General features: G+C 42.6%; 2 protein-coding genes across 4 annotated transcripts in view; one reads left to right on the forward strand and one right to left on the reverse strand.

Moving 5' to 3' along the window:
• Positions 1–11786, forward strand: part of ASPH (aspartate beta-hydroxylase) — a 177561-nt gene extending 165775 nt beyond the window's left edge. For both annotated transcript variants that reach the window (XM_039868860.1, XM_039868861.1), the window contains exon 24: positions 9510–11786. In XM_039868860.1, coding sequence (XP_039724794.1) covers positions 9510–9660 — 151 coding nt within the window. In that variant the 3' untranslated portion in view covers positions 9661–11786. The remainder of the gene's footprint in view (positions 1–9509) is intronic.
• The window catches only part of CLVS1 (clavesin 1), a 120428-nt gene continuing 118049 nt past the window's right edge, over positions 11235–13613 (reverse strand). For both annotated transcript variants that reach the window (XR_005654094.1, XM_039868863.1), the window contains one exon: positions 11235–13571. Coding sequence is in view for 1 of the 2 variants with exons in the window: in XM_039868863.1 (XP_039724797.1) it covers positions 13484–13571 (88 nt within the window). In the remaining variant the exon portion in view is untranslated. The remainder of the gene's footprint in view (positions 13572–13613) is intronic.

A 13613-nucleotide genomic window follows, 5' to 3' on the forward strand; every position in this document is an offset into this window, starting at 1 on the left:
CAAGGAAGATTTGGACTTTGAAAGCTTGGAGAGAAGGGCATTTCCTGGGCAGATACTGAAAGAACAGCATCTGCAAAGGCACAGAAGCCAAAAGGGATGCCACATATGAGGAACATTGAGTGATTTCAGCAACCAAGGATATAGGATACTGTGAAAAGGTGAACTGATGCACATTAAAATTTTCAGGAGCTTATTTGACAGCATCAGACCAAAGACAGGAGCACTCCACCAACAGGACCTAGGGGCAAGGATTTTACGAAGTCGATGCCAAAGCAAAGCAAAGGAATCGTTTGACTGGTTATAGCACAGCGGCCTCCTTATGTGGGAAAGCATGGTTGGCTGTTTGTGATTGGTCGTCCTCAGGTTTCACTCTCTCAGATTTGAGTGCTTTGACTCCGGCTTAGGTTTTGGTTTGCTTACCCAGGCTACCAACACATCGGGCCACCTCAGTCTAATAGCTTCCTTGTTTAAATATTTAAACAGTACGTATAAAATAAGCCTTGGAAAGTTAAAGAATGGATTAGAAGCTAAATAATGGGAGGCTTTGATACTAGACTAATGGGATTAGACCTTTGTTATATAATATATGATGGGATCAGCACTTTGTAAGAAGTGGTTCTGGAAGCCATGAGTGAAACCTATGGAGGAGATGAGATGAATAGGTTAACAGACGAATACCTGTCACAGCGGCTCACCCAAGGACAGCTGGGATGCTGGAAGGAACGGGAGAGTAAAGAGCAGGCGTAGGATATATTATCAAGATCTATACAGATGAATCTCGAGCGTGCGTGGTGCAAGGAGGAGGGAAGTCCAAGACGGCTTGGCCACGCCCATTCTGGTCAGTAAGATGGTGTTGATGTTTTAGCAAATACTAAGAACTTGAGAGGCATGAGGCAACTTCAAGGAATGGAAAATGAGTTCAGCGTTGGTATATATTTACTTAGGCTGCCCTTGGAACACGGTCACGGAAATAGTGAAGAGTCGGCTGGATGTAGAGGCCTGGACCTCAGGGGAGAAGTCAAGTCTAGACATAAAGGTTGAGAGGCAGACTTAGCAGGAGGTTCTAGGGGAGGCTTGAGAATCCATGAACACATGGACAGTTATAAGGCCGAAACGGAAAGGGGAACCCAAGCGACGGGGCAGCAGGGGCCAGAGACGGGGGCTAGGAGGAGGAATCAGAGCTGGCTGGACAGACAGAGGTTTCCTCCAGGATGGAATGGATCTCGTCAAACCTTTGGGGACCCAATTTGGGTCTGTGGGGTCTTTCTGCCAAAGGGAAGAGAGGCGGGGACATGGCGGGGGACCCTGGAAATGCAGAGAGGAGATGGGGTGATTCTGTGGAAGGCAGAGATTAACAAGGCCGAATCCTTAGAGATCAGACAGGAGCCATGAGGCAGTAAAGGTGGGGAAGAGGACCAGGCCTCACTTCTCAGTACCACGTTAGGGTTTCGGACTTGTCGTTTGCTCTGTTTCTTCTCCTCTCCTTCCCCACTGCCTTCTATTTATTTTAAAAATCTCCTATCTGTTCTTCTTATAGATATTTCGAGGGGAAATCACTAGATAAAAATAAACAGAAATCTACTTAGGAACAGCGGGGGAGAGGGAGCTGTATGGGGCTGATCCTGCTCCTCAGAGGCCTGAGGTGGAGAGGAGCCCAGGTTGAAAGAAGAGGTGCGACAGTCGAGTAGGGGCGTAGGGGGGCCGCCAGAACCTGAGCGAGAAGCCAAGGAGCGTTCGAAATGCAGAAGCGACCGTGGGAGACCCGACTCCACATCTGCAGGTGATTCCGCACCCAGGCTCCCAGCAAACACCAGGTTACCATGCTTGGCAAAGGAAACAACTGCCAGCCCTCAAGTTCAGAACGTGATTAGGGTGGCTGTCTCCACCTACCAGAAATAGGGACTCCATAGCCCCCATCCCGCAACTCGCTTGGAGGGTGATCTTGAATGAGAACATGAACTTGGCAGCGCCTCCGTTTCCACTGTGCTAGGGAACCACCTACTTCACCTGACAGTTAGTACCTGCCGATAATTTGCCGGTGGTATATTTGGCACAGTGATTATTGAAAAGTACTTGCCATCCACCTACATATTGTTGGGCCAGGGAGGCGACTTTGTAGAGGTTGAAACGCTTCGCGTTCTCGTGTCCCTGAAGAGCCGGTAAGCATTGGTGCCTTCCGGCTTCATTCCGATTGCTGCTCAGCATCCTCCTCCATGTCCCTCCTGTTGTCCTCGCTTTATGTTGTGTTATAGTCTCATCCTGAATGATCCTAAACTCAAGGGTAGTTGGGTCAGGCTAAGTACTTTGTTACAAACAGAATGTTTTTCATAAGAGAAATGGGTCAATTAAATTAGACTGCTGTGTAATGCTTCTAGTGAAAATAGTTAGACATCTGTATAGCAGACAGTTTATGAACTCTGAGGACAGACAGACTGGAATATGAAATCTGGATGTCTCATGCTGTTATTGCAGAAGTACTTATTAGTATGGAAAGAGAAGCATGTATATCAAGAAATCGGGCTTCCTCGTGCCAGGTGACAGGGAGAGATGTTTCAGAGCTTCTCAGCTTCCACAAGAGTCGGTTACTTGTAGCAATTTGTGCATGGTCGTTCTTGGGGATTAATAATCACATTGCTATTTCTCTAGCACTATGTGATTCCTGCTCGCGTGCGTGTTTAAATACGCCATCGCTACAAAACATAGCACGGCTTCATTTATCTGAGCTTGCAGGTATGCAGCCTTTATCACTATAAATAAGATGATCATTTAAAATTAATAAATGCTTTCTGATTGCAAGACAGATGCATGTTCCTTGTACATAATTTGTAAAACAGAGAAGCACAATAAAATGAGACTAATGTGCTACCTACTACGCTAACGAGGCACCTGAGAAGCGCAATAATAAAATATTGATCTTGGTACTCAGAGATATTGCCCAGATACTTCTCACTACCTATATATGTATATTCCTGGAGGCGATAAAGAACAATAATAAAATATTCTATGTTTACCATGGGGAAAGCACAGTTCAAAACACGCTACATACATTAACTCATTATTCCTCATGACAATCCTATGGGAATATTAAAATCTCATTTTATAGCCAAGGACACTGAGGTGCTAAGTAACTTCCCCAGGCTCAGCTTCCTCAGTAAGTATTGATGTTCGTATTAGTTTCTTGGGACCACCATAGCAAATCACTACAAACCTTTCTTGAAACAACAGAAATTTATTCTCATAGTTTGGAGGTCAGAAGTCTGAAACTGGGTATCAGCGGAGCTGGCTTCTTCTAGGGGCTGTGAGGGAGAGCCCATTCCCCACCTCCCCCTGGGTTCCGGCGGCCGCTGGCGTCCCTCAGTGCTCCTCGGTCCTCGGCTCGCAGACGCGTCACTCTGTCATAGCCTCGCCTTCTCCCGTGTCTTCTCCCTGTCTCGTTCCTTTTAAAGACATTTATTGTGGATTTAGGGCTCAATCTGGTCCAAGATGATCTCGTCTAAGATGTTTATCTGAATATCAACTGCAAAGACCCCGTTTCCAAACGCGGTCACATGCACAGGTTCCAGGCAGACACACTTTGGCGGAGGCCTCCACTCAGCCCACTACGATCGTGGAACCAGGTTTGGCCCCAGGCGGTCTGGCTTGGAAGTCAGTGCTCTTAGCCTCAACCCCAAAGCCTCGCTATGTAGAGGTTTTGTGCTTTGGGTTTTGTTGTTGCCGTTTTCAAAATCAGGATCCTGCTATACTTACAAGGTGATCACCGTGAATGCTGGCTCTCATTGAAGACAACAGAGAGAGAGAGCAGCTGGGGGGGTCTCCATTTCTGGGCTTGTTTGTTTGCGTCACCACCCCTGACAGGCCAGGCTTTATGGTCCGTAGGATGAGTCTCATTAGCAGTCTTGATCCAGAGCTGAATGAACCTGTATCAGTGGATAAACATGCCACTACAACCAGCAAGTGAGCATTGTTACCTCATGGATCGGCCACGCTGTGTCAGCTTTGGATGATCCCAGAGCGGAATGCTTGCTTCCGAGTCTCCAAGAGGACCTCCAGGACATTCTAGAACCATGCTAAGGGAAGGAAGAGTGACCGTGTGCTCTCCCAGAGACTCAGCATTTTTGCCTAGAAGTTACCAGCCTGAAATGTTGGACCAGACCGATATGTAGCCAGGAAAGCATGTGTTGTCATTACTGTCAGTGACAGACTGAAGAAATGAATTAGCAATGAGTCATTTAATTCCCCTCTACTTCGCTTTAGAGATAATGGTCTCTTCCCATGTACCTCAAGTATCTTAGAACATAGTTTTTTTCACTAATGTCTGAAGTTTCTGATTAGGAAGATTATATGGAAAGCGTGTTAAAATGTAACGGTAAAAGAGAGACCTAATTCTTTGAGTGCACCATTATTTATAATGCTTATAGATATTTGTTTCGTTTTCCTAAAGTGTCCAAGAAGATAAAGTTAAGCCTTAAAATTTTTCTAATCGCTGTGAATTAATCAAATCATTTAGAAGCAAATATTTTTGCCCCTTCTTCCACCACCCCCCTTTTTTTGCTAGTCTCTGAAATCGTAAATCACAAAATATATGCATCTTCCATCCAGATTGTAACGTGACCCTATTTACAAGTTACTATTCTGCCCATCTGGGATTGTAGGACAAAAATGGCATTTTTAGCTGGATATATTTCCTGAAGGTTTGTTATTGAATGGTAACATTTTGACCTCTTTTCTTTCCCTTGAGAAATTTGGTGAATTAAAAACATCAGTAAAGTTTTACCCCCTGTTCTGATTAGCCAGGTGTGTTTGGGGCCGTTTATAAGGATAGATACCTACCCGTACCTCCACAGGGAATGGCACTTTTTACATTGCAAATGAATTGTGTGCAAACATTTGTTCATCGAACCGATCGTTGAGGACTTGGCAAATCGGAATCCATTTTCCCATGGAAATATTAAATGATGGCCAGCCCCCAGAAGCTTTTAACTCATGATATTTATTAATTAGACTCTGGAACCAGGGACTATAATAATGTTTCTATGGAAATATATCTTGAGTTTTTACTTAAGATTTTAACATTATGCATCTTCATAAAAGCAAATTAAGAGCACTGAAGTCACGTGACCTGGGCTCAAATCCTGGCTTTCCCTCATATTAAGTGCAACTTTTGAAAACTTGCATAATCTCTCTAAACCTCGATTTCCTCATCTGTAAAATGAGAAGAATAAGAGTGTGTCCGTATGTGATTTCGAGGATCAAAGTCATCCATCTAAATGCACTCAGAACTGTATTTGCACAGTACTGTGTAGTGCTCAGTATTTTCGAGCTTTTATTGTCCTCTTGTCTGATTACTGCAGACATGGAGACTTTTGTCCCTTACATTCCAAGGAGTAAGAGCAAGCCCTTCTGCCACATTGGAGGCGTTTCCTGTAACCTGGAGTGCGCACTCTGACAGGGCTGAGCGGGGTCGGGGAGCTTTAGGGAGTTAGGAAGAGGAGCGTGGTTGGAAGGGAGCATCGGTGGGGCCCGGGCTGGTGGAGGAATGGCACCTGTACAGACCATGGGGCAGGGGGGCTCAGGAGAATGGCTGATAGCAACCCTTCCTCCTCCCCGCCACATTTCTCCTTTTCCTCCCCATGCCCCGCCCTGGAACTAGAGCTGTGGAGGGAGAGGGGAGGGGGCAGTTTTCCTCTCCCTCCTCCCTTTCCTTGTCCTCCTTTTTTGGCTTTCTCAGCTGCGTTGCAGAGCTCTCTGCTCCAGGGCGACAAAGAGGAGAAAGTCAGAAGCTCCGGAAAGAGGCAGCACGAGGGGTGGACAGCAGGGCCGAGTCTGGATCCCAGACCTGCTTGGAGAGGAGAGGTGCCCTGCGGCAGCCTGTGCAACGACTGTCCCCACGGGGGGTGGTGAGAGGAACTGGGGTGCCTACGTGTGGAGCAGGTTCAAAGAGAGGCTCTGTGAAGTTAGCCGCCTTTTACCGAAATTAATACTTTGACATTAAACAAAATAGCAAATGCTGTACCCATTTCTCAGATGAAAGCTTGTTAAATATATCCTGTGAAAGAATATGAAGACCCTAACCAACAGCTTGGCTCAGAGAATTAAGAGGATTTTGGTGCCGAAAGGAGCCTTAGAGACCATCTTTTCCAACTCTATCATTGCACAAACGGAGAAACCGAGGCCCCCGGGTGAAGTGCTTTGTCACAGCCATGTGGCTAGTTAGCAGCAGTCAGAACAAGAACACAGGTGTCCTGGCTTCCAGAAAAATGCTTTGTCCAGATGGATAGATTAGATAGATAGATAGATAGATAGATAGATAGATAGATAGATAGATAAATGGATGGAAGGAAAGAAAGTGGTGTGTGGGGGTTTTTCGGTCTATATATATTGGGAGGAGAGAGAAGGGAAGTGATGATAATGCTGTTGTACATTTCAGTTCCACTGTGTGTTTCAATTTCCAGTGGCGTCAGACTGAGGAACTTTCATAGATCGGAATTAATAAGAGCCGTATTAAGTATCCCGTTGCTGAACTCTGTGACCCTTTCCTATATCCACTCGGCCAGTTTAAATACCGTACAGGCCGCCTCAGCACAGCATCTGCAGGCACTAAGAACATCCCCTAGTACCATGATCTAAAAGTTTGGGCTGTAACAAAGCAAGTCTAGTGGCTTTCTGCTTCTTCCACAGAATCACTGTACCACTGCAGACATCTGAACTTGCTTCCATGTGATTCCTGTTCTGGAAAATTAGAACCATGTTATTTACCTACCTGAGAACATTTTAGCAAAGGTCACTGGGACAAGATCTATGAAGTTTTTAGGTGGGAGACTCTATAAGCACCTAGTATCATTATTAATGATACTCGGCATTATTAATATTTATGGTAATTCTATGACCAAAGTATAGTTATTAGCTATGTGCTGACAACAGTCTATCATTATCGTTAATAGAGGAATAGAGGAATTATATATATTGCTGTGTCTTGTGGCCAGATATTCTTGTATCTTTTTGCAAACCAGGGAGAGGAGGCGTCCTTCTCATAATGGTCAGAAACTCTAGAAGTGAGCCGAGGTGACCATCCAGGGAAGGGGTGCAGCTCCCCACCTCAAGCCCTGTTCTTCTGAACCCTTTAGAAAGGCGGTGTGAGCGCCTTCGGGAAGACTTCTTCAAAGGCTTCTCTGGAGGTCTTTTCTCCAAAAGCTCTTCCCATGTCACTTGAGTATAATGTAATCATATTTGGGGGAGCTTTGCTCACAAAGCAAGTGGCCTGAAAACTGTCTTTGCATTGCAGTGGGAGTCTTGTTTCTTATTCAGGAGAGAGCCAAGGACCTTTGACATCCTTGTGCCCTGTCTCTTTCTGTTGTGGAGACCCTCATCTTCTCCCAGGCAGGTGATACATCCCCCATTAACCCCAACTCGTTTCGGTCTGTGCATCACTTGGATTCTGCTGTCCCCTTATGTTCCCCTCTTAATTAAAGTTGCTCTTAGTCACCAAGCTCTGATAGGAGATTGAAAAACGCCATTTTTTAAGTATTCAAAAAGAAATCTACATTTAAGAATCTATAGCCAGTAATTGAGTATCTTTGCTGTTTTCTGGGGAAATGTATGAAAGAAAATGGAAGGGCAAATGGAAGTCTAATAGGAAACACTTTCCCATGAGTTTTATGGCCCTGAAAGAATCCAACCCTTTGGAATACCTCTTAGATTTTTCATTTAAAAAAAAAAATTTGTTTAATCAATGGTTTATAATAGTCCATATTGGACTTAAAATATCTGAAAAGCCACAAACCAGTAGTAACTAAAGTTCCATCCTCCCAGGAACTGGTGTTCCATAAATGAGCCAGTGTGTTTCTGGGATGAAAGCTTGTCCCAGTGTACAAGGAATTTCAATTAATAAATGGTATGTTCGAGATTTTTCTCCCTTAAAGCATTTCTAAATATTTAGCTATCTTATACCTATCAGAATCTAGTGAAAAAATGTTACTTTGTGCAACTTAGAACTTTCTAGTTAGTTATTTTAATTGCTTCTAGTATTTTAAGCAAGTTCCACATTCTCTCTCTTGAAAAAAAAAATACTGCGAATCACTTGTCATTGTAGCACAAAGTATATTTCAGAGATTCTCTTAAGTATTTCTATATCTCATTCCCTTGGAAGAGTTCAGTTTTTTCAAATGAAGGCTAAATCATGGGGACTGATGCCAAGGTTATTTCTGGAAACGTTATGCCCCTTCCCAACATCATCGCCTCTACCTTGTACCTTTTTCCTATTTTTAAAATATGTTTCTTCTTCTTCCGTTTTATATTCTCTGCCATCAGTTGAATATCTGCTATGTGCCAAGCATCGGCTAACCCTCACATCAACTACGCCAGTGACAATATAAAGGCTCAAACACGCTGAGTAACTCTCCCTGGGTCACGTGCTCATAAATGGCGGCCACGAGGGTAAAATCTGCTGCCCTTCGAAATCCATGACATTTTCACCATGCCATGTGGCTTCTCTCCCCCTTTCTCGTCTACGACACAGTCCCCTTTGCCTTTCCCCTTTTTTACTTAATTATAGTAACCTACACATAAGATAAAATTTTTTATCTTAATTATTTTTAACTGTACAGTTTGGGACATTATGTCCAGTCGTGTTCCACTCCCGTCACCACCCATCCACAGAACTTTTTTCATCTTGCAAAACTGAAGCTCCGTACCCACTGAACAACAGCTCACCATCGTTCTTTCCGTCTATAAGAATTTGACCTCTCTAAATATGGCATATAAGTGGACTCATACAATGTTTGTCCTTGTGTGACTGGTTTATTTCACATAGCATTCACATTCCTAAAGGTTCATCCATGTTGTAGCATGTGTGACAATTCTCTTGTTTTTTAAGGCTGAGTCGTATTTCACTGTGAGTGTATATCGTGTTTTGCTTATTCATTCATCTGCCTGTGGTCACTTGAGTTGCTTCCACCTTTCGCTGCTGTGGATGCGCGTGGACTGCTTGTCCCTTTTGAGCACACTCCCCCCTCACCTCCTGCCTATATTGTAGGCTTGTCAGTGGCACCATTAACATCGCGCAATCCCACGGACGACGCTAAGACCTAGAAAATGACCACCCCACTGTGTGAGCCACGGATCGTTTCACTTCTTTATTCTTGTCATTTTCTTTTCTGAGCTTTGCCTTTCTTTTCAAGATTGGTGTTGCATGGTAACGCATACATACTCTGTCATTTCTTTGAGTCTATCTATGTCTCCTGAATGCTCGCCCAGCTAAACAAGCTTTGCCTAGGTTTCTATCAAGAATAAGGATGCCCTTACCACCAGCCTCCTGCCCTTTGTACATCTTCCGCACTGAGCATTGAAAATTGATGTCCTTTCTTAGTCACCAAGGGAAGAAGAAATCCTGGCTTGGCGGGCCAGTTACCCGGTCATATCGCGCAGGTTATCCTGATGATGCCTTTCTGCGCACAGATGTGAGTCGATCCTCAGGCATCAGAATCATAAGAATCCATGTTCTTCTCTTCCAGGACATGGGAAGAAGGCAAGGTGCTCATCTTTGACGACTCCTTTGAGCATGAGGTGTGGCAGGACGCCACGTCTTTCCGGCTGATATTCATCGTGGATGTGTGGCACCCAGAGCTGACGCCCCAGCAGAGACGTAGCCTTCCTGCAATTTAGCATGTCATATGGTCTCAGGACACGCGGGAGAAAGGCCGCCTTTCTGGTTCTGTCTCCTTGGGTGCGGGGCTGGGAATTCAAACACCAAGGCCCTTAATTCCCTTGATTTTCGGCCTGAAAATTTCTAAATCTCCTCTTAGGGTTAGAAGACACTAAAGGGAATATTTGCCTCACTGCAATTCACTTAGGAAATACCCTGCTGTATTTCTTCCCATGACGGCACCAATCTGGTGCCCATATTTCAGGTGAATACATGATAGCTTCTACCTTGCCAGCCAAAGATATTTTTTCCATTAAGAATAGGCTAAATCAGTGTACATACAGTGAGAATATATGTAGAAACTGTGAATAGATTGCTTTGGCTTGTAATTTTTCTATGCAATTATATTTTTCTAGAGTAGCTAGATGATTTTGTCATCACATACCACTTTGTTGTCGTTGTTAATTTTAACGACAAGCTGTGTAAATGCTTTACTTCTAGCTGTTTAATGGCAACTTCCCTCATGAACTGAGACTTCCCTCTTTTAATTATTTTTAGTCCAATGCACTCATGAAAAAAAGCAATTTTATTTTCCTACACAAAGAAGAAAGACATAATTATGCCAGTCTCTATGAACTGTACTGTTCCCTACCCATCGAGTCTATTTGCTTTCTTCATCGAAAGCCAGTGTCTTAATTTCTGTCCTCGCTATGTGAATGGAGGAGATACTGTCGAAATGACCGTTTCTAAGAGGAAGATTTACATGAAAAAGGGACATGGAATTTTATATTGAGTTATAAAAATGCTACATGAAAAATTTTTTAAATGCCAAGGATTAAGTCTTGAGAAGAAAAAGTAAAATTTCTGCAAGTAAAAGTTTCCTCTCGGGATCTGGTAGGTAGGTGGCTACTAGGACGTCTGGCCCCTGATCCTTGTGCTGACAGGGTTGGAATCCAGAGCATCTTTGCCTACTGTGGATCCACGTGAGTAACGGAGTCTTTGAGAGGATTCCCATCACAATTTTGTAAAAATATGAAGGATGGCAGAGTGGAAGACCCAAAATGCCAGGATTTTTGTCCTGAGCGTAGGATGCTGAGATTGCTTTCCCATTTGAAAGAGTTTACAAGACACTTCCAGCTCCCTGGCTTGAGAAACCTTTGCCCTTTAAACATCACTTTGAAACATTGCAATTATTATCCATAGTGTAGCTTTAATATTATCCACAGCATAGAAATAACAGTTGAAAAATGATCTTGCCTACTCTTTCCAAAGATGGCCAGGTCATTAATTTAGAATATTATTAACGTATTAAATTTTGTTTTCTAAATTAAAACTAATCAGAAGTGTTAGTTGTAAGAATGTAATGTTATTTGTGCACTGAATTTTAAGCCAGTATGAACAAAAATGATGGAAACTTGACACATACGTTACCAAATTTCATTCACACGTAGAAAAAGCACTTGTGCTTTCTTTTCCATTTAAGGTCAGAGGAGGATGCTTTCTTTATCTCATTCTAAAAAAAAAAAAAAAAAAAAAAGTTCTTTAAAATTGAAATGGACCTCTTCTGCTTGTCCTTAAGCACATTAGCTTCCAGAAGAGTTTGCAAAGTACTTTTTGTGTTCCCTTCTGTTTTGCCAATATTCAAAAGTCTCAGTAAAATTGATGAAGTATGTGAGGAAAAATATCAAAATTCATTACCAAAGTGCAGGAAAAAAAGCAAACTCTTGAAAAATAAAAAAAAGGTATCTGTGTCCTTCAGTATTTATTGAACAAAGGAAATGACTGACAAAGGACAATATAGTTCATTGCTCATGTGATAACATTCATGTCACTTATCAAATTTGGTTCTCGTATGTTCATACATGTTAAGATATTGAAAGTATAAGTTGTCATTTTTGTACCATCATCTTACATTCATGTAATGAAATTATGGAATAGAGTAAAAACTAGCTCTTAACTTAGTAATTATAATATGGTAGTTAAAATCAGGTCACTACAGGAGGGTTCTAAATAGTGCCAATTGAAAAGCCAGAATCATTATTACTGTTCCAAAGGGTTGGCATTAATGGCCTCCAAGAGCATTTTAAATAGTTGGATTCCACAACTGTCTTATAAACCCAAGTAATAAAATGGGTTTTCTAATTCACTTTAATTCTTCGTCTTTCTTCCCTATGTCATGGTGTATGGGAAAAGTGTCCTGGTCACTGCATGGGTAGAATTGTTTCAGTGTTAATTTCATTATTTGAAATGTCTACACAAAATGCATTGATTTTTTAATACTGTGATTCAGTTGGTTTACAAATATTTTAAATTCTATTTCAATATTATTTCAAGGCTGGAATACAAAAATTACTTGTTATTATTCTCTACCAGTAGAAAAAAAAATTAAAACCCTAGATCCATCGAGAAAGAGATGTAATAAATGGTTAAGATTAGTAATAATATCCATTGGGGTGATTTATGGCCAGTTGAATCACCTCTTTCCTTTAAATATTTTGACTAACAAATTAACCCTTCCAAATCCTTAAAATGTAAAATTGTATTTTACTATCCATTTTCAACTAAAATATTTTTATTTGACATTGAGCACCAGCTGGTCATACTAATGAATGCCCATGTCATGCACATGGCTGGGAGAATAATAAGAGATACATGAAAACATACACCTGGTTTTGAGAAACATGGCACAAGTAAGGATATCATATGCTACGATATCTTTATTTTTATCTAATTTCCTTTGAATGGATAGTGGGGTGGGGGGCTCCATTTCTAAGGAGAATAGACAAAGAAATAAAACGGTCTTTGGCATTTCATCCTGCGTTCCCAGTCTTCTCTTATTTTCCATAGTCGCATATTTAACCATCCTTTAAGAGTCTTCCTCCATGACCGAATACCTACCCACTCAGCAACAGCCAAGCCCTTTCTCTACACCCTTTACTGGCTGCAGGAGGGTGGGGGGTTAAATGCTTTAGCAGCTCTTTTCTCTGCTGTAGTGACCCATGTGAGGCCACTTAAGTGGATTCATCAGTCACTGACATGTGTTTCCAGTGGGACCCCCACCCCCACCCCATCTGCAGACACAGGTAGCCTGTGGGAAGTCACATTGCTAAGATGAAATAATCATGTTTCAAATTGTGTGCCTTTCTTTTAAAGTCAGCTCATAATAATCAGCTGCCGGCCTGACAAAAGATGTGACGTTAAACTCATTTTTGCAGGATGTCAAAATAAGCAAACTCTGCAAATAGCCGACCTCTGAGAACATGCTCTTAGGCTGAACAATTTGATGCTGGTGATGAGGTCAAAGAAAATAATTCAGTAAGAATGGAAATTACTGGAGATACTGTTGTCCCAGGGCTTTGCATTACATTAAACTTGACAATCGTGTCTGCTGCACATTTTAATTCTGATGTATCTACTTGGAAAAGCACTTAATCTTAAACTGCAAAAACTGGAGAGGGTCTCTGCGTGATGCCTCAGAAGAATCTTTGTCCTAATGCAGTGTGTGGATCAGATTTAGTTTTTCTCTTCAATTCATTGAATATTATAATTATGGGGGGAGGGAGAATCCTGCCTTGCTTCATAACTGCCTTGCTTCATCCTCCAATCCCCTTGCTGAAGAAGGAAAACAAAAACAAAAACAAAAACAAAAACATCTCTCAGGTCTTTGTTCCACTTTGGCTGCTCTGACCAGTGGCTGGTGACAGTCATTGCTGGGTGGCGGGAGTGAAGGGTCTTGTGTCAAGCCGAATGCACGTGTCTGTGTGAGTCGGTGCGCCCGTGCTTCCCAGGTGGCTGATGCCACTGAAGGCTGGCGATGTGCAGGAGCGTGGGGTGACTCGGGGTTCAGTCCAGAGCCAGGAGTGGCTGAGTGTTCTCATTCTCGCCCTTCTCCTCATGTTTCAGGGTCCCAGCTTCTACCACTGACTGAGATCTAATAATAGGGAACAGAAAGAAAAAGACACAATTACAAACA

Source organism: Pteropus medius, unplaced genomic scaffold (assembly GCF_902729225.1).
Source record: "Pteropus medius unplaced genomic scaffold, Ma_sr-lr_union100, whole genome shotgun sequence".
Classification (NCBI taxonomy): domain Eukaryota; kingdom Metazoa; phylum Chordata; class Mammalia; order Chiroptera; family Pteropodidae; genus Pteropus; species Pteropus medius.